Genomic DNA, 21096 nt, shown 5'->3' with positions numbered 1-21096 from the left:
TGCAGAGAGCACATTTTGAAACGGTTGGTTATTGAGGGAAAGAGATGGATTCTAAACAATACTTTGACCTCTCAGTAACCTGTCTTATATATGAACATATGAAGCTGCGTTATACTGAATCAGACCTTTGGTCCATCAAAGTCAGTATTATCTTCTCAGACTGGCAGCGGCTCTCCAGGGTCTCAAGCTGAGGCTTTTTCACACCTATTTGCCTGGACCCTTTTTTGGAGATGCCAGGGATTGAACCTGGGACCTTCTGCTTCCCAAGCAGATGCTCTACCACTGAGCCACCGTCCCTCCCCCTTCTTAATCAGGAAGAGCCTCAGTTACCCCATTCCACCTCTTTGTCCATCTTGTCTGTGTGGATTTTAATTGTTTGTGCTCAGGGCTCTTTTTCTAGCAGGAGCTCCTCTGCTTATTAGGCCACTCCCACTGATGTAGCCAATCCTCCAAGAGCTTAGAGGGCTCTTAGTACAGGGCTTACTGTAAGCTCCAGGAGGATTGGCTGCATCAGGGGGGCGTGGCCTAATATGCAGAGGAACTCCTGCTAGAAAAAGAGCCCTGGTTGTGCTCATTAAAATGCGTCTGTCCAGTGAACCGAGAGATCCGGCTCTTGCTTAATGGATAGTTGTCCTGAGACCCCTCCGCAAGTGATAACTTGAATTCAGAAGTTGCAGGGTGGATCCTAATTGCGGCCAAGATGGTTTCTTTTCCAAAGGCAGCGCGGAAGCCATCTGCAGTGAAAGAAAATCATCTATATTGTGTCTGTGAAGTGGAGGCTGATTGGTTAAATCGCCATTTTATATGACTTAGATAGTGCCAAGGTGGCAAATCAATATCCTTTTTTTTTCCTCCTCCTTTTCTTTTTTTGGACTGTTTGGTTGTTAATGCTTGGTAATTTAATTTCCTCCTCCCTCGCCTCCCTTTCCCTTTCACATCAGATACCGTGGATGAGAAAGAGCGAGTGAGAAAATACAGCACTTTTATTCGAACACTTCCACCAGTCAATAGGGCAACGCTGGCAGCTTTAATGGAACACCTTTACAGGTCGGCATATCTGAAAATCGACTGAAATAATGCATCGTAGCAGAGAGGGTTTCTGAGAAATGTTTTTTACTCGGTCACAGCTTTGGGGGTAACATGCGCATCTGGATAGGTGTGTGTGTGTGTGTGTGTGGGGGGGGTGAATATGTCCAAGAGAAGTCTAGCAGTGGCTGCTAATAATGGGTAGGTAGTGTTGATGCAGCTCTATATAATGCTCCAAGTGCTTATTAGATATCCTCTCAGGAATCCTTTCAACCCTGTCAGGTAGGAGTTCTCATTATTTAGCGGTGCATCGTGGATGGGAAGGCGAGACGGAAAGTGGCTTGGTAGTGAGTTCACCGGCAGGGCAGGAGATGGATGGAAGCATCCTCGTTCACACGTCAAATGCACAGGGCTTTTTTTTTTTTTGTAGCAGGAGCTTCTTTGCATGTTAGGCCGCACACCCCTGATGTAGCCAATCCTCCTAGAGCTTACAAGGCTCTTAGTACAGGGCCTGCTTTAAACTCCAGTTTGTTGTATGATAAGTGGAGCCAGTTTGTAGTGGTTAAGTGTGCCAACTCTTATCTGGGAGAACTGGGTTTGATTTCCCACTCTACAGCTGCTGGAATGGCCTTGGGTTAGCCACAGCTATCACAGGAGTTGTCCTTGAAAGGGCAGCTGCTATGAGATCCCTCTCAGCTCCACCCACCTCACAGGGTGTCTGTTGTGGGGGGAGAAGATATAGGAGATTGTAAGCCACTCTGAGTCTCTGATTCAGAGAGAAGGGCAGGGTATAAATCTGCAGTCTTCTTCTATATAATAGCTGCCTCCCTGGATTTCTGTGACTGTCTCTTTAAATACGTCTTCACTCGGATCCACATAGCTTTCTCTTCCTTATAAATCGCTCCAGTGAAATTATTAAAAGTCTAGAAGATAATATCAGAGAAGACACACCAGGAAATCCATGGCAAGTTCACCACAAAAGAAAGATAAATGGAACGGGACCGGCTGGGTGCAGAGACTGGAAGCACATATGCGTTGATCCGAATGAGAACATTTTTCTCTGTGGCTCCGCAGAACGTTATGTAAATAGAGAGTCCATGCTGACAAAGAGTCGAAACTGTGTCTGGAAGAGTGGTCCCATTCCATTTATCTCTCTTTTGTGGTGAATTTACCATGGATTTCCTGGTGCATATATGTTGTATGTATACTGTATCCATATATTAATATATTCTTTGGTGCAAGTTTGTTTGACATTTTCCAGTTATACACTGGAGCCTGTTTTATTTGTATGACCACCTGGGGGTTGGCAACCTTATCCATTATGCTGTCTGAGAGAGGGCCAAATTGTGTGCATTCTAATGCCAGATGTGAAATTTAAACTCCAAAAAGCAGGCTGTGGTGGGAGACTCATGATTGGGAAGAGACAAACCTCCATTTTTCTGCCTCTGACTTCAGTAGTAGCTTTAGGGAGGTGGAGGTATCTCAAGAGATACCACGAGAGTCGTGTTAAACCCCTGCATCAGGGCTCTGATCCAAATCCCTTAGCATCAGGGCTCTGATCCAAATCCCTTAGCATCAGGGCTCTGATCCCATTCTCCCTCCATGGCTGTTTTTTTTTTTTAAAGCTTAAATTATAGCTTGTAAGATCCAGTAAGACCTTTCCTCAGTATCACCTCACAGAGGCCCTCAGCCTAATCCACAGACAGTCCTTCTGCTGAGGAAGCTCTTCACGAAGCTCTCATGAAGATAGGCAGAACAATCTGTGTGCAAGCAGATGGTAGAAGAAGCATAAGCTATGGGGGTGGGGAAGAGAAATTCATTTGCACTTGCTTATTGAATGGACGTATTCGCTTTTTACGCAGGGTACAAAAGTGTTCCGAAATCAACCACATGGATCCTCACAATCTCGCAATGGCGTTTTCCTCGTGCCTGTTTCAGACTAAAGGGCAGACCAGCGATGAAGTTGATGTAATTGAAGACCTTATTGTAAACTATGTGCATCTCTTTGATGTAAGTGCATGGCATTTTAAAAAAAAATAAGTTCTGTAATTTAGAAAATGGATGAAAATCTCTATCACACATTTTTCTCTCTCTTTAGTGCTGCTATCAGTGGCCCCTTGGGACGGTTGGCACTCTCGCTTGCCGCCTGAAGTATTTTCTCATACTTCACTAGTGAGATCTGCTGGCAAAAAGCTAAAGCTGTGCTTTTAGATTTGCTGCAAATTGTTTCTATCTAATGGCATACGAAGATTGCGTTATCAATGTCATTCACTCAGAAGATACCATGATGGTCATCTCTGCTCATAATCACTTGTATTCAAACGTTTGTTGTGCTGCTAATATCATCCGGTTCACACAAAGGGTGGTTTACACAGTTTCCATCATCTAGATGGATCTTTCTCTGTCTTGATCTGACAATCTGAGATCAGCAACGAGACTGGGGCTTTTAAACTATCTACATGTGGGGATAAAGACAAAGTTTTTGAAATCTTGCACCGATGACAATGCAATGTTCCCTTGTGTGCATTCATGCGCGAGAGAAGATGTACTCATAGTTCTTTAAGGAGTCTGTTGGAGGAAGTTGAAGGACGCCACCTTAAGCAGGAGGAATACTACTTGGAGGGGGGTTGGATCCACTTGTATCCCTCCATAAAATTGAACTAATTGTTTACCCAAAGAGGATGGACTTGGATTCTCTAACCTTAATTCTAGAAGCCAAATGGGCATGATCGCTATCATGAGGTAGCCAAGAGAAAATGTAGAAATTAAGTCTGTAATATTAGGAGACCAAAATATAATAATACTACGACTTTTTCCTGAGACGTAGGTGAAATCTCCTCTGCTATCGAAATTTTGGTTCCTATTAATGATTATGAATCATTAATAGTGGTTATTGATTAATCTCAAAAAAGGAAATATTGTTAAACATTCTGTGGAACTGGCGAGGCTGACATTCAAATCTGCACAAGCAATCCAGGGAATATCTGGACAAATCAACTGTAATAGTAAGCACATCTCAGTTAATTTCTCCTGTTGCACTCCAGTTTCTGAATTAGAAGGCTGGGGATGTAAATACATATGTATAACTATTAATTTGAATGGACATTGAAAGTAAACTTGCTTGAGCCACTGGTTGTGTCTGTGAACAGCAAGCTAACCTTCAGTTGAGGGTTTTCAAAAAACATAGTAGTTAGTCCCCCATTGGGCCTGTCCTTAGGACCTGTTTTCTTGGCACCTATTGAATAAGAAGAGTAACCTTTTAATGAGATATCTTTAAGGGCTCAGGTTTCATGAACTAAAACAATATTAAAACTATTCAGTAAAAAAAGCTGTAGTCCATGAGACTAAACAAAGGTTGTGTCTCAATCCTGAGCTTCTAAAAAATTGAGAACATTAGTAAATGTAGAAATGTGAGAAGCTCATCTTGAATGCCGTTTGATGGAACAGATAGTGGGGGTAACTTAATAGATTTTGTGATGTTATTTTGAATTGTGAAATCCACTTGGGGAGGACTAGTTGAATTCAAAGAGCCTACTGGATTTGAATTTTCTTAGTTGATCTTGAGCCACTGTGGAAGGTTTTTGGAAGGTCTTAATATTGGGAATAGTTAACTGATTATTTGGAGTTTCAAGCTGGGCTAACATATGGCCATACACAGTTTGAGAGAGGTTCCTAACTGATCACATGATCTCTTCATCAAATAATCATTTTTTTCTTTTTTAAGGAAACATTTCCTAGAGGACCTGAGGAATTTACTCTGGGAATTAAATTAACCAATGGTTTTGATTTATGGTTTACTGCTATCCTTACATGATGAGGATTAAGATACTTAATAAAGGGGGCTACCCTGCTTACTAATAGGTTAACATTTAAGTCCTTGAACACCCTCTTTATAAAAATATTATGTAGCTTAACATTCCTCCTTTTTGCCCATATCATGGAGGGAATTATCTTTAAATTAAAAGTTAGCAACACCTTGGTGTGAATATGGAAGTCAGATACAATTAGATCAGACTTTTAATCAGTGAATGACCCAGAAGTTCATAGAGATGGTTCAGAATAGCCTATCTATTTTTCTGTTTTGGTTAAAAAAAACAAAAAACCCTTTAGGAGGAGATAGAAAGGACCATCAAAAAGGGATTTAAAATCAAGGAATTTGCCTTAGATGTAATAGAGTGATAAATCTAATTTATATATATATATATATAAATTAGATTTATCATTTACCAAAGAATCCTGCCCCAAGTGCAATTTTAATAAAAGAGTCTTTCAGCACATCTAATTTTTTTTATAGATTTTGTCAAGAGTTTGAACAATAAAAAAAGGTCTGTTTGACAAGAGTTTGTGCCAAGAAATCAGACTCTTTTAGGCTAAAGGGTGCAGGAGCTGAATTCTTGATCTGTTGCTTGCTAAAGAGTATTATTATTAGGGGACTGAAGGTGTTATTTAAATAAACATGTTCATATTGGTGAACCATTTCATGGATTCTCCTTTGTTTGGGTCGAACTATTTCTAATGAGTTATCACCTAGAGTTCTCTCTTTCTCCATTATGGAATATGACGTAGTGTGTAAGATGATATAATATGATAAGATAGTAATAATAAAATGAAATAAGTAAGAATGATAGTAATATAAATGATGGAAATAATATAATTACAGTAAACTATAAATGATACAGATAATGGAGTTACTATAAACGTTGTACGTACTATATTATACTTATAATAATACTCTATTATACTACAAGCTCTGAATTATATTCTAAAATATTGCCAATACTAATTTGTAGGGTAATATAAAAACCCAAAATATAATTATTTAACATTAGATAACAAAATGAAATAAAACAAATATGCACACCTAACACCACCTATTAAGCTACTGTATTAGATGGTCTAGTGTACTAGATGGTCTAGTATAATAAGATTAAGCTACCACCTCACTACTCCTACATCTGCACCTACTTCTACTCTCTAGTTTCACTAACACTTGTACTCAGGGACTCTAAGATGCTTACAGGCTGCAGGTTTCTTACCAATATTAATTTACCTCCTACAACTTCTTGCATCTAGCTTATAGTTTTTTAGCTGAACAAACTATGCAAAATTTTGAAAAAGGGAAGAGAAGGAGAAGAAGAAAGAAAGAGGGAGAGAAGGAGGGAGCGGGGGAGTGGCTATCCCCCCACATCACTAAAAAGCTCAGCATCTACCAAGGGTTTTATCACATCAAATCAGCTAACAGCTGGCAACTGATCTAACAGTGAACAAGCTAAATCGAAACAAAAACAAAGAAAAGCACTAACTGAAATATCCTTTGATAGAAAAATAAATAAAATAAGAAATTAAAATGCATTGCAAGGGACAAATGCATTGCAAGGGACAAGCACTGCCCATTCAAGCTGGAATCATAGTAAAGAGTAGGCTGAGCTAGAAATATTCTCCCTGATGAGCTAATGCTTTTTTTTTTTTGGGGGGGGGGTAGGAACTCTTTTTGTGGTGACCAGCACTGTAAAATGGAAATTCTCACTTGCAGTTTAAAGTTGGTACAGTCTGCTCTGTCACCACAGGATTCTACCGCTTCATTCTACTGCCCACATACACCATACCGCAGTCCTTGGATAGTATTGTTGGCCTTCTTTGAATTTGCAGTGATGAAGCCAACCTCTGTTGTTGTTGAAGCAGAACAAGAGGTTATAAAGGAATGCGGGTACCAATTTCCAGATGTTGTATAAACTATTTCTTTATGAACAGGTACACGAAGAGCAAGTGAAACAAATGGATATTGAGAACAGCTTCATTACAAAGTGGAAGGATACCCAAGTAAGTAATAACAATACCTTTTTCCACCATCCCTAACTTCATGGCTTAAATTATCAAGGGAAGATTAAAGACCCTTAAAGATGGTTTGTGTATCACCTACACACATTTAATAGTCAACTCAGGGCTAAACTAGATGGGGTACCATCCTGGGGGTTCATCCCAGGGACACATTTCCATTCTGTAAGTAGGGAAAGATCCCGCCTCTACCGAAGTTAAATTAGCACCATAAAATGTTTTTAAATTGTGTTTTATTGGTTTTAAATTGTAATTATAGCTATCTGAACTGATTGTTAGCCACCGTGAGTCCACCTGTAGAGAGGATGGGATAAAACTCTAAATAAATAAATAAATTTAAGACCACCAGGAGGACCCCACTATGGTCAGGGTCTCTATGGCATGGTGGGAGGAGGGGCTCTTGCCTGCTCCTTGCACTGTTTTTTTTGACCCAAAACCTATCTGGAGAACATATCTGCCAGGCCCTACTCCTACCTATTTCAGGTCAGACACATGGCACTGGGGGAAGGCAAGAGCCTCTCCTTCCACTGTACCGCAGTAGTCCTCCTGACCAGAATTGCCCTCTCATGATGCTCTTGAATGACTTTTCCCCAGTAATACAAAACAGAGGTGTTTCCCGGGGCGAACCTGCAGGTGGTGTCTTGTTTCATTTGGCCCTCAATGAAATTAACTAGGAAGTTAATGGAATTTTTATGTTTCTTACGAAAGGGCTGCCTGAGATCCAATAATTCTGAATTATTTCTTACAATGACTGTTATAGTCTTCTTTGTGTGAACAGTTTATAGCAAGGAATTTCATGCAGACTAAGATACAAGTTCTCTGAATGTCTAAGCAGCAAGTATGGAATGTAAGCATGGAGTTATCTAGAGGACAGCTGAAATCTCAAGATGGGAATCTTGGTATAGATCTTTGAGCCTTGGAAATAGTCATCCTGACCCTGATGAAGTGACAGGCACTGAAGCGTCCAAGGAACTAAAAATGATCCAGTAGCTAATCCAGAATTTATAATGGTAGTCGGAATGAAGCCTCCATATTTCTGGAGAGGCAGCTTATACATTTTTTAATAGACCCTTCCCTGCACTGTGCTTTAGCTTCTAGCTGTTGACTTGTGAGTCCTCTGAAGATAAACTTTCAGGTCTGGCTACAGTATGGGTGGAGTTAAAGGGTGTGGTTTGGCCTTGATCAGTGGGCACCACCAGAGGGTGTGTGTGCCAAATAGGGTATGGAGTCCATTCTATTCTATGGGCCCATAAAGGGGCACCATTTTTTTAATTTTGCTCCCCCTCAAAAAACATGTAGATCTAGTCCTGTCATTGAGACATTTGTATTCCTAGGTCCTCCATTCCAACATCAAACGAGCATTGACATGGTCTAAAAGATTATTTCCGGGCGTCTCATGACTGATCCATTGACCTCTTCATCATCATCATCCCTATGATCTACCAAAACCTAGTCAAGTGGAGGACTTTCCTGAATATTTGTAGGATCTAGTTTTGGGGGAGGCAGTGCTTGTGCCAAAAAAACAACAACAACAAGCCACTTCTCCCTCCAAAATCTATTTCTGTACCTTAAAAACACACAGCCTTTTGTCAAAAATGAGTCTCTGGCAAGTATAGCTGGGGATGGCATTGCTGTCTGTTTTGCTGGTATTACTATCCTTGCTTGCTGACAACTGAATATTATGCTGATGCATTTGTACCTATATGATGTACTAACCCCATGCTGTGATTGTATTAATGAATACTAACTCCCATTGATTCCTGTAAACATTTAGCGCTCTATATGTAGTGGGATTTTCCAGGCCTGCAGGTGGAAGAGGAGCACAGGGACACAATTCTAATGTGGTCTCTCTCGGTAACGCTGATATGGACCAACTGAAAAGGGGAGAGTATGTGGAATGTGACCTTGATGGGAAGTAACACTGAGGGCTGAGAAAGAATTTTATATCAGTTAATTCAAATGACTTTCGCAGGTGCGGGAAAAAGGGGAGCCAGTATTTTGTAAGGTATAACTGCTGGGGGACTGCCAGTCTATATTAGTCTGGCAAGACACAGCCTTGTGGCTGCATGCTTTGTAATGGTTGCCATCTGATCTATCGATAGAGCTTCCTCTGCCTGTACTCAAGGAGTCTTATGATAGTATCTGGGCAAAACCTTACACCTTTTCCTTCTTGACAAGCTCTCTTGCAAAGAGGGTGACATGACTGTGTTGGACACCATGCTGCAGTTCACCTTGTTTAAAGTGGCAGCTGTTCTCTGTTTTCCTGTCTCTTGTCCATTTAATCCCACTTTTCCTCCATGGGGCTCTGAAAAGTGTACCTGGTTCTTCCCTCCCTGTTTTCATCTTCACATCAGCCCTTCGAAGATACTGGATTTATATTGGATACTTATTGATACTTCTTGGGAGCCTTATTATGACTGCGTCATTTACTGCAATAAACGCATGGATGATGGCCTCACTGACCCATGTCAAGATCCAGTTACCCAAGTTAATAAGATTTCATGGCTGGTATTCAATTCTGGTCCACTGACCAATTCCAGATGAAGGTGGGAAGTGCAATCAAGTCCCACCTGACTTGTGTCCACCCTGTAGGATTTTCCAGGCAAGAGACACCTAGAGATAGTTTGCCGTTGCCTGTCTCTGTGTAGCAACCCTAGACTTCATTGGTGGTCTCCCACTCAAATACTAACCAGGACTGACCCTGTTGCAATCTTACGAGATTGGAAGAAGAAGACGACGACGATGATGTTGGATTTATATCCCGCCCTTCACTCTGAATCTCAGAGTCTCAGAGCGGCTCACAATCTCCTTTACCTTCTCCCCCACAACAGACACCCTGTGAGGTGGGTGGGGCTGAGAGAACTTTCACAGCAGCTGCTTTTTCAAAGATAGCTCTGCGAGAGCTATGACTGACCCAAGGCCATTCCAGCAGCTGCAAGGGGAGGAGTGGGGGAATCAAACCCGGTTCTCCCAGATAAGAGTCCACACACTTTACCACTACACCATACTGGCTCTCAGTAGGTTGGATTGAGAGAGAATGATTGTCCCATGGTCACTAGCTTCATGGTAGGTAGGAATTGGAACCCAGGTAAGGCACCTGCCAATTGAAGGGGAACAGATGCTCTGCTTTGAGCTGCCTGAAGCTCCTTTAAAGGGGGAGAGCATTTGGCACTCTGTTTGCCTGTGATGTTAAGATTTCCTGAAACAGTGGGTCTCTTTTTGCATGAGGTTTCCTAAATGGAGATCATCGGTTTGACTCGAGATGATCACAAAGATGTTTGCTATCAAGTCTGGCTCTTTTCTATGAGTTGGATCCATTATAAATTTAAGAGCAGAGACCCACAGCATCCCCTAGATGGAGCCATTTGTCTGGCTGTTTTATGCCGTCTAAACAATCTGTGTACCGCTTGTGGCCTGGGGGGGTCCTATTTATTGCATGAGATGATCTTTCTTCTGTTAACCGTTTAGGAGGCAAAAGCATTTTAGCACAGAGATCTCACTGTACGTTCATACCACCGCTTTTTGTTCAACAGTGAAAGGTGACTGGCAGAAATTCAGCTAGCTTGGTGGGGGTGAGGCTGGAGTTTTAAAGCGGCTTTTTGAACAATTAAAAAGAGACTGAAAAATAAAACTAATTCAGCCCGATCCATCTTTCGCAGCTCAGTGGAAAATGTCCCGCCTCTCCAGTTGCCTAGCCTATGACCTTATTTTCAAATCCAGCCGGTGATTGGCTAAACATTCTTTATCTTCATCATTTTTTCCCCTGCCCACCAAACACCTTGCCAGCTCTTTTCATTTTGCTGCAGTAATTTGCAGCGCAGATTTCCCTCACCCCCCCAGTGTGCAGTTGTTTACATATGCTCAGTGGAAATCAAATGTCAGCTTCATTCTTTCCTCCAAACTCTCCCCCCTCCCACTAGCAGTAATATCTGAAAAGCAAATTTTACCAAGCTTTTTTTTTCCTCCCTGAGTCTCTGCCAGTATAATTAAGAAGCTTTCTTCAAAGTAGCTTTGTAACGTTTTTTTCCCCTCCCTCACAAATGATTCCATTAGTTTTGATTCTCAGAGGCTGCGGTGACCTGAAAGTCCTAATTTCTCCATTATGCAGCTCTTTACAACACAGCGAGGCTGTGCCGTTCGAAATCCTGGGAAAATGGAGAGCTTTTTTTTCTACAGAAAGTTGCTCAAAATGTTTCCCACAACTTCCTCGTTCTGTCATGCTGCTGCACTGTAACATGACGATTAAATAGGGCTTGCCTTCTGGAAGCGCAGATTCTTTCCTGGGTAAACTCTGGAAAAATTGCCTTCCCGCTATAACAGTCAGGGCTTTTTTTGAGCAGGAATGCATGGGAATGCAGTTCCAGCTGGCTTGGTGTCAGGGGGTGTGGCCTAAAATGCAAGTGAGCTCCTGCTGGGCTTTTCCTGCAAAAAAAGCCCTGTGTGAAACAATGGTGCCATCAGGGGGTGTGGCCTAATATGCAAATAAATTTCTGCTGGGCTTTTTCTACCAAAAAAGCCCTGATAACTGTTCTCAGACATCAGACCACATCCACCCATAGTGTTGCAGAGGTGGGTCCTTGTCAGACGTCCATTCCTGTCTGACCTGGAAAATCCTGTCTCTTATCCATCTGGTATACCGTGTGCAGGAATGTAGTAGCTCCGTATGATTTGTAGTTTATTTGTATACACCATTTATACCCCACCTTTCTCCCCCAACAGGGACACAAAACAGCTTGCTTCATTCTCCTCTCCTTCATTTTACCCTCACACCAGCCCTGTGAGGTAGGTTTAGGCTGGGAACATGGGACCGGCCTGAAAGCCAGGGGAGCCTCAGTCCTGAACATACAACAGGAAAGATCGTAGAGGGACAGTGTTCCCTCTAAGCTGAGTTAACAAGAGCTAGCTCACATTTCTTTTAGCCTTCGACTCTAGCATTTTTGTCTTCACTCAGGAAGGATGGCCCCAGAACAAATTAATTTATGCAGCAGGGCAAGATCTACATATTTTTGGAGTGGGGTCAAAACCATAAAAATGGCACCCCTACTCAAAAAAGGAGGGACCCACGGGTGATCTGACCCCCCACCCATTTAAACACTCCACAGGGTGTTTAAATGGGGAGGGGAAGCCACGGGGCTGCTTTTGCTGCCTCTCCACCTTGCAGAGAGGTAGCAAAGGCAGGGGATCTGACTCCCCTCCCCATTTAAATACCCCACTGGCTAGCTGGCCGGTGAGATATTCATTCATTCATTCATTTGATGTTTAGTCCGCCATTCTCGTAGGACAGACTCAGGGCTGCATCATAAAAACAATCAGGGCTACATCATAAAAACAATCAAGAGTAAAAACAATAAAAGACCAATTTAAAATATATAATATCTAAAACTGCAGAGAGAAAATAGAGACTAAAATGGCAGGTTCTGCCACACAGACACGGCCTATTGTCCAGGTCCAGCAGATCTTATAACACTGGGATGGAATGAAGGGGTGAGGCTGGTAACAAGTGACGTCCACTGCCTCAGCTGAAAGTCTGGTGAAAGAGCTCTGTTTTACAGGCCCTGCGGAATTGGAGCAGATCCCGCAGGGCCCGGATCTCCAGGGGGAGCTCATTCCACCAGGCAGGGGCCATGGCGGAAAAGGCTCTGGCCCTCGTTGAGGCCAGATGGACGTCTCTTGGGCCGGTTACTACCAAAAGTTGTTGGGTCGCTGATCGTAAAAACCTACAGGACTCATACAGGGAGAGGCGGTCCCAAAGGTATGCTGGCCTCTGGCTGTATAGGGTTTTAAAGGTAAGTACCTGATCCAGTACTCAATAAGTAGCCAGTGCAGTTCATGCAGCACAGAATGTATCCGTGCTCATACAGGCGACAATGTTAAATTGGCGGGGGGACCATGGGGCTGCTTTTACTGCCTCTCCACAAGGTGGAGAGGCAGCAAAAGTAGCCAATCTTTTTCCCCCCTCCTGCCCCAGGGGCCCCCAATCCAATGCCCTCCTCTGGCGCCTGGGATAAGCACCCCCTCTGCCCCCTAGATTCAGCCCTGTTGTGCAGTAGCTCACAACTTTAATGCCAGTAGCTCATGAAGTTGAATTTCTGCTCAGAAGACAGCTTAAACCAGGGGTGGGGAACCTTTTTTCTGCCAAGGGCCACATGGATATTTATAACATCATTCGCGGGCCATAAAAATTATCAACAAAAAATAGTGCTCCACCGAGGGAGAACGATGCAGGCCAGCAAAAACTAATAATTAATGCAAATAATTGTTTTTCTATTTGAAGTCATGTGGGGAGAGCCTAATCTGGTGTCCACACATACACACACACACACACACACACACACACACCCGGCCTGCTGCCCTAGGCAAATGAATAGGTCCAGCAGGAACTCAGTAGCATATTAGACCACATCCCCTAATATTAGCATATTAGGTAACACCATCTGGGATAATCAAGTGCAAACTGATTATCTGACAGTGACTTTTCCAGGCCTTGAAGCAATTCCGGCCAGCCAGCCAGGCCCCAGGGAGGCTGTCGCACAGTACACCCTGGGGAGGCTGCTGCAGAGTGCAGCTGGGACCCACGATCCTCGCTGGCCAGCCAGGCCCCAGGGAGGCTGCCACATAGCTCAGTTTGGTCCAGCAATCCCCGAGGGCTACACCAAGTGACCTCGAGGGCCGCATATGGCCCTCAGGACAGAGATTCCCCACCCCTGGCTTAAAGGGAGCACTGGCAGAGAGAGGTCTTGAAACCTCAGAACTGCTGTCCACCACACTTTTTGGAAAAAAAAAACACCCTAAAAAAGGCAAGCCCTGGAATGTGTGCTAATAGGCTTCCCAACCCTCCCGCCTTGGCGGGGGACCCCAGGATTTCTTCACCCTCTTCCCCCGCTCCCCAAAAAAACAGAAGCGGGGGGAGGGGGGGAAATGGCGCCGGGGAGCATGGCGAGCCGCCCACCGCAGCTGCTCCTCCCCGCCCACCGCAGCTGCTCCTCCGAGATGGGCCCAGGCTGAGCCCATCTCGGAGGAGCAGCCAAGAGGCGGCAGCAGCGCAGGCAAAACCAGAGAAGGGGAGGGCGAGGCAGGCCTGGAGCATGGCGAGCCGTGAATCTGGGCCTTTCTAGGACCCGGACTCGCGGCTCGCCACGCCCCCAGCCCGCCTCCACCCCTCCTCCGATTCCACCCCAGAGGCGGAGCGGAGCGGGCGAGGCCAATGCGCCGCTGCCGCCCCCCCTGCCCCACTGCAGCTGCTCCTCCGAGATGGGCTCAGCCTGAGCCCATCTCGGAGGAGCAGCCACAGCGAACGGAGAAGAGGTGGCAGCCGTGCAGCGGCGTCGCCCGCTCCGAGACGGCTCGCCACGCTCCTCGGCGCCGTTTCTCCCCCTCCCCCCTAGCTCCACCCCAGTGTCTCCTGGCTCCACCCCCAAAGTCCCCAGATATTTCTGGGATTGGACTTGGCAACCCTATGTGCTAAACAGTGGCACACCAGGCCATTTTTGTTGCACTCTAGGACTGATTTCTCTGCCTATGAGCTGACCCCACCCTCAGTTCTGCATTAGGGGGCAGTGGTATAGGAGAAGGCAACCCACAATGTGGTGGATTGTGGTGCAAGTCAGTGGGTTTAGAAGGATGTGTGTGCACAGTTTTTGATGTGGGAGAGGGACCCATGGGGGGAAGTGATGGCTATTGGCATGAAATGGCAGGTGTGGGGGAAGCAAGAAGGAAGAGATCAGATCATCTTAATTTTTCATAGTTGGAAATTGCTTTTCTTCTCCCCCCCCCCCTTTTTTTTTGGAATATAGGTTTCACAGGCTGGGGACTTGCTAGTTGAAGTGTATGTGGAAAGAAAGGAACCAGACAGCAGTCTTATAATAAGGGTTTGTATGTCTCCTTCCTTCCTTCCCTCCTTCCTTCCCTCCTTCCCTCCTTCCTTCCCTCCTTCCCTCCTTCCCTCCTTCCTTCCTTCCTTCCTTCCTTCCTTCCTTCCTTCCTTCCTTCCTTCCTTCCTTCCTTCCTTCCTTCCTTCCTTCCTTCCTTTTGGTATTAAAGTCCTGGACGATTACCTCAGTGAATTTTTATTGTCTTTCTCTTTAAAAAAATTGTTCACAACCTTGAATGGTCCCTCTAAAAAAATTATAGACAAAAGGTGTTTTGTTCAATTACTGTACATTAATATGCTGCATATAAATGTGGTTTGTAGGGGAATTTAAAATGCCTCTCCTCTTTGTCTTGATCAAATGTATGGGGATTCCTTTTAGTAATAAGTAATAAGGTACTTACATGTTACCTTTTGGGTTGCTTTATTTATTTTTTAAATGAAATCTGTAGTATATGGTCCAGTTAAGCAGTCAGCTGCTCAAGTAGGTTTCTGTTCACATGTAGCAGTGCATGCATGTTTCCGGGGCTTTTTGTGTGGCAAGAACTCCTTTGCATATTAGGCCCTGCCTCCCTGATGTAGCCAATCCTCCCAAGAGTTTACAGGGCTCTTAGCACAGGGCCTACTGTAAGCTCCAGGAGGATTGGCTACATCAGGGGTGGCCTAATATGCAAAGGAGCTCCTGCTACAGAAAAAGCCCTGCACGTTCCCCTTAATAATAATAATCTCAATCCTGGGTCGGAGTGGAGGGGCATACAAAGAATTTAGCCAATCCCTCCCCCTCCCCCAATTCTCTGCTACAGTTGGACTGTGGTAATCCAGCTACGCAAGATTGCACGGTGCTGTGCACTCTTTTTTGTTTTTACACAGGTAGGACTGAGAAACTTGCTGCTCTATGCTCGTGGCCCTGCTTATACTGGCATGCATTTTCAGTTCCACCTATTCTTTAAACAGATGACTACCAGTGCAATCCTTTGAAATGATTTCAGTTGACTTAGACTAGAGTAACTGTGTTTAGGTTTGCACTACAAATCTTTTTTTTTTTTAAAGGTGAAAGTCACGGTAATATTAGTTTCCAACAAGTTATTTCCCTTAATCCTGCATTCCCAGAAATTAACAAATATCCAGTGAGTGCTGCTTTCACTTCAAAGCCCGGACGATTACCTCAGTGAATTTTTATTACCTTTCTCTTTAAAGCCCTTAATGGCCTGGGACCAGTGTTTCTTAGGGACCGCCTCTACCTATATACCCCCCAGAGCGCTCTAAACTCTGCTGAGCAACATCTTCTGGTTGTCCCTGACCCAAAGGATGTCCACTTAGAAGAAGAAGAAGACAACGACGACATTGGATTTATATTCCACACTGAATCAGAGTCTCAGAGTGGCTCACAATCTCCTTTATCTTCCTCCCCCACAACAAACACCCAGTGAGGTGGGTGGGGATAAGAGAGCTTTCTTAGAAGCTGCCCTTTCAAGGACAGCTTTGAGATAGCTATGGCTGACCCAAGGCCATTCCAGCAGCTGCAAGTGTAGGAGTGGGGAATCAAACCCAGTTCTCCCAGATAAGAGTCCACACACTTAACCGCTACACCAAACTGGCTCTCAGCCTCAACTAGGGCCAGGACCTTTTCTGTTCTGGCCCCTACCTGGTGGAACTAGCTCCCATTGGAGATCTGGGCCCTGCAGAGCCTACTGCAGTTCCACAGGGCCTGTAAAACAGAGCTGTTCTGCCAGCATCCTGCCAGACAAGAAGAGCTTGGCTTTGATGCTCCAAAGGTTCTGGCTCACTGTCCTTGCAACTGAGGCTTCCAACCTGGAAGCATTTCTGGAAAGCAACAAGTCCTATTGCAGAATTGTTCCACTTTTCATGTGAGGGGGGAGTTTGGATGGAACATTAGAACATGAAGTCTTTCCAGTCCTCAAGTGCACTGAAAGGATGGTTAATGGCAGGGGTAGAATTTTAACAGAAGCTCCTTTGCATATTAGGCCACACACCCCTGATATAGCCAATCTTCCAAGAGATGACAAAAAAGAGCCTTTTAAGCTCTTGGAGGTTCGGCTACATCAGGGGTGCTTGGCCTAATATTCAAAGGAGCTCCTGCTAGAATTCCACCCTTGGTTAATGGTCCCAAGTTCCTTGTTTATTATAATTTTAGGTGGCAAGATGAGCCCAGAATAATGTCTGTTGCTTATACAGGAGTCCATAAGCGTTGAAACATTTTCTGTTTCAAATTTACATAGTTACATATCACTTTACATATCTTACGTATCAAGTTTATGTAGCAATTGCAGTTGTTTTTCTTACTTTAAAAACATGCAGTGTACGCTCTGGGAGGACGTTCATGGGGACAAAACATTCCGTAGTATCCCTCTCTATTTTGCTAAAATAACAAGTGCTTTCCAGTCTTGTGTTGCCTGGCTTTATGATGACTTGGCTGTGGATAAATAATGGATAAATAATGAAGGGATTTACAAGGCTGACATTTTTGCAAACTGCCCTTACAAAAAACAACAACTTAAGTTAATGTTCTCCCACCCCACAGTGGAGAGCATAAAACTTCTGCACAAATGTAAATCTCAGCTGTCTGTCTGTCTGTCTGTCCACACACACACACACACACACAAACGCACACTTTTTTTTTGAGCAGGAACTCAAAGGAACACTGTTCCGGCTGGCTTGGCATCAGGGGGTGTGGCCTAATATGCAAATGAGTTTCTGCTGGGCTTTTTCTACAAAAAAGCCCTGTATATATATCCTTTTTAGTTAACTGTCATGATGTTCCAAACAGGTGTCACCAGCGATGGAGGTCGGAGAACTGACCAGTGACGTATTAGGAATCAAGAACATCACGCCCCACCGGGATGACAAGTGGGCTGCTTTTGAAGTGATTGAAAATGGAGAACTGGGTTAGTCACTTCTGTATGTCGATGTTAGTCTGTTTCCTTGGTGCATTGGCATTCTGCATTTGCAGAGAAGGCTGAGGCAGCTTTACGACACAATATTTACCATTTCATTAAAACAGTGTCTGTTTGGTGTAGTGGTTAAGTGCGCAGACTCTTATCTGGGAGAACCGGGTTTGATCCCCCACTCCTCCACTTACGGCTGCTGGGATGGCCTTGGGTTAGCCATAGATCTTGCAGAGGTTGTCCTTGAAAGGGCAGCTGCTGTGAGAGCCCTCTCAGCCCCACCCACTTCACAGGGTGTCTGTTGTGGAGGGAGAAGATATAGGAGATTGTAAGCCGCTCTGAGTCTCTGATTCAGAGAGAAGGGTGGGGTATAAGTCTGCAGTTTTCTTCTATCTGGTGGATAACTGTGGTGGTCTGCAGTAGATGAGCAAGACACATCACTGCGGGCGGGGGGGGGGGCAGAACTTAGCCTTACCTAGGGTGCCAGCCATGTTTACAATGCCACTATCGTCCACTCAAAAACATCCTCACTCATAAAAAAAGAAAAGGCTAGCATTCTTCTCTTTAAAAATTTAAAACGTGAGCCCCCACCTTTAGAATGTAGCCTAGTCACAAGTCAGTCACGTGGGTGGTAAATCGGAATTGACTTCCTGAAACCCTAGCGAAATTGACTTCCCTCCCATCTCTCTTCCAGAGAGTTAAAACATCTTTTAAAAAATAAGACCTCGGTTCAAAGCCAAATTTGTTTAACAGGCCGGAATCAAATTTTGAGAAGACAAGTATATTAAAAATCTTACATTTTCAAGAATGCAATTTCCTTCTGATATTTATTGTCGGATTGGAACAAATAGCTCTCTCGCTGTTTACCGGCAAACGCGTAATGACCTTGGGAGCTGAATAATGGGATGCGTAAGTTTGACAGCTCGGTGTCTGAAATATTGGAACTGAAATATTAAAGATCAACTAAATTATTTACATATAGAACAGCAGAAATAATTGGTAAAATTATCTGGCCTGATGCAGGGAACGTGCCATAAAATGGGATCTGAAGTATATAATTTTTTCTTAGTGATCTCTATATGATGGATAGCTTGCAAATGAGGTGTGTTGCCAGTAAAATAACTAATGCATTTCAATAGGATGATTTATGTACCATATAATCCATTATGACAGATGGTCTTGAATGTAACTATAAATAAAGCAGTAGGTGTTTGCTCTGGGAACTCACACGTTATTGGTGGATGTGGCTCGTTCGGCTGCCTTTTTCTTTTGAAGTTTCCCTTTAAGGTGGAACTGAAGTGACACCGTTCTCTTTTTTTGGGTGAGAGCTGATTTCAGTTAATTCTGTGACAGCCCTTGGAGAAAAGTTGCATCGAGGGGTTAATCACGAGAGCCACGTGGCTGTCTGTGTTTAGCGAAGGACATTGGAGAATCCTCAATGTTGCCATGGAGATGTCACCTTAAAATGGCATCCCCATGGCAATTCCTGCCCCCCTCCACACTCTACAGCAGGGGTGGCCAACGGTAGCTCTCCATGCTGGCTGGGGCTGATGGGAGTTGTGGGCAAAAACATCTGGAGAGCTACCGTTGGCCACCCCTGCTCTACAGTGTTTCCGTTCCCTAATGAGTTGCCAGCTGTTTCCAGGGATATGGGCAGGGGTCCTTTTGTAGAAAAATAGGTGGTGGAGCTCATCCAGTAAGTTAGGGAGGTGGAGGGGGAACCCTCAGAAAGGTTCAGGAGCTGTACTCCTGTGAGCTGCTACTGAATCCGAGGCCTGGATATGGAGATGGGGTTTTTCCACCTAGTTAAAGCTTGTGAGCTTTCTATAGTCAAGGGGTTCGTAGCTTGCCTAAGAAGTTCCTGTTTGAGGACAGTTTTCCCAAGGACAAAAATAGCATGCCTCTAATAACTGATTTCACTTATTTTCTCATGTGAATGTATTCGATGAGTAATCTAATAGTGGAATTTTGCTTCTGTAAATTTGCCTTTGTTGGCAGTTTTATTCAGTGTCCCGTTTATTATGCTGAGCTTAAGACCTTTGGTCAGAGAAGCTAACAAATAAAGGAAAATAATCTAGTAGGAGATACAATATGTATACTTGCAGTGATATGCCACGTGTTCCCTGAGATCTGGATTATATCTGGTACAAATATGGGACTAAATGCCTGCCTATAGTCCTGGCTCCATAATTCCCAAGGCCTCTGAGGAGGAGGAGGAGGAGATGAAGACAACAATGCTGGATTTATACCCCACCCTTCACTCTGCGTCTCAGAGTGGCTTACAATCTCCTTTACCTCGCCCCCGAACAGATACCCTGCGAGGTAAGTGGGGCTGAGAGAGCTCTCATAGAAGCTGTCCTTTCAAGGACAGCTCTGCAAGAGCTATGGCTAACACAAGGCCATTCCAGCAGCTGCAAGTGGAGGAGTAGAGAATCAACCCCGGATCTCTCAGATAAGAGTCCGCGCATTTAACCACTACACCAAACTGGCTCCTCTGATTTTCTTTCTACTCCAGCAGTTCTATGTCCAGGGAAGGGAGGAGCCAAGGTTCAGTGACAGAGAGCATGGCTTATGTACAGGAGAACACAATACACTCTCTAGCATCTCCATTTGAAAGATGGTTAAGACTTTACTCTGCCTGAGACCTTGGAGATCAACCGCCAATTAGAGTGGATGGTAATGGCCTAGTTGGACCACTAATTCTCTACAAGACAGCTTCGTATGTTGACCGTTTATGAATCCAGAGTTGCAACTTTGTGCTTTTCCTTGTCACAGCTGATCCATATAATCCCACAAAGAGGGAAATGGCTTCTCCTTAGATCTGAATTGGCACACTGCTGTATTATTTCTAGTAGGAAAAAAGGGGTCTGTAAATTTTACACTTCAGTAGATGAGATCTCAGCTGTGTTTGAATAAAGCTGATACTTGTGATTTAATAGCTCTGTGTGTTCAGAATATAGATCACAAGTCTCTTCTGCCATTATGGCATAAGATCCTGAATGTAAGCTGATAAAATTAAAGAATCCAATCTTGCCCTAGTTGAAAAATAATTAAAAGTTCTTTTCTTATTATTGTTGTTCTTGGTTTATTTTGTTTCCCCCAGAACGCCCTCTGCATTATACAGAGAATGTTTTGGAACAAATCCTCCATTGGAGCTCTTTGCCTAACCCCAGTAGTGCATGTCTGATAATCAAGAAGTTTCTGTCAGCAGACACAGGGAGACTGTATAACGGTATGTAGAGGGGAGAAAATGCTTGAATAAATGTATAACAAAGAACTTCTTCACCCAAAGGGTGATTAACAAATGGAATTCACTGGAATTCACAGGAGGTGGTGGCAGCTACAAGCACAGACAGCTTCAAGAGGGGATTGGATAAACATATGGAGCAGCCACAGTGTATTGTTGGAACTCTCTGTCTAGGGCAGTGATGCTCTGTATTCTTGGTGCTTGGTTGGGGGCAG

General features: G+C 44.1%; 1 protein-coding gene across 1 annotated transcript in view; it reads left to right on the top strand.

The window, feature by feature from the left end:
* The window catches only part of LOC132576932 (arf-GAP with Rho-GAP domain, ANK repeat and PH domain-containing protein 2-like), a 132883-nt gene extending 112002 nt beyond the window's left edge, over positions 1-20881 (top strand). Inside the window, exons 21-26 of the mRNA XM_060246245.1 lie at positions 942-1047; positions 2889-3036; positions 6778-6846; positions 14655-14729; positions 17517-17634; positions 20738-20881. Coding sequence (XP_060102228.1) covers positions 942-1047; positions 2889-3036; positions 6778-6846; positions 14655-14729; positions 17517-17634; positions 20738-20874 — 653 coding nt within the window. The 3' untranslated portion in view covers positions 20875-20881. The remainder of the gene's footprint in view (positions 1-941; positions 1048-2888; positions 3037-6777; positions 6847-14654; positions 14730-17516; positions 17635-20737) is intronic.
* The last annotated feature ends 215 nt before the right edge of the window (positions 20882-21096 follow it).

Source organism: Heteronotia binoei, chromosome 9 (assembly GCF_032191835.1).
Source record: "Heteronotia binoei isolate CCM8104 ecotype False Entrance Well chromosome 9, APGP_CSIRO_Hbin_v1, whole genome shotgun sequence".
Classification (NCBI taxonomy): Eukaryota; Metazoa; Chordata; class Lepidosauria; order Squamata; family Gekkonidae; genus Heteronotia; species Heteronotia binoei.
This window is presented reverse-complemented; position numbering and strand designations above follow the sequence as displayed.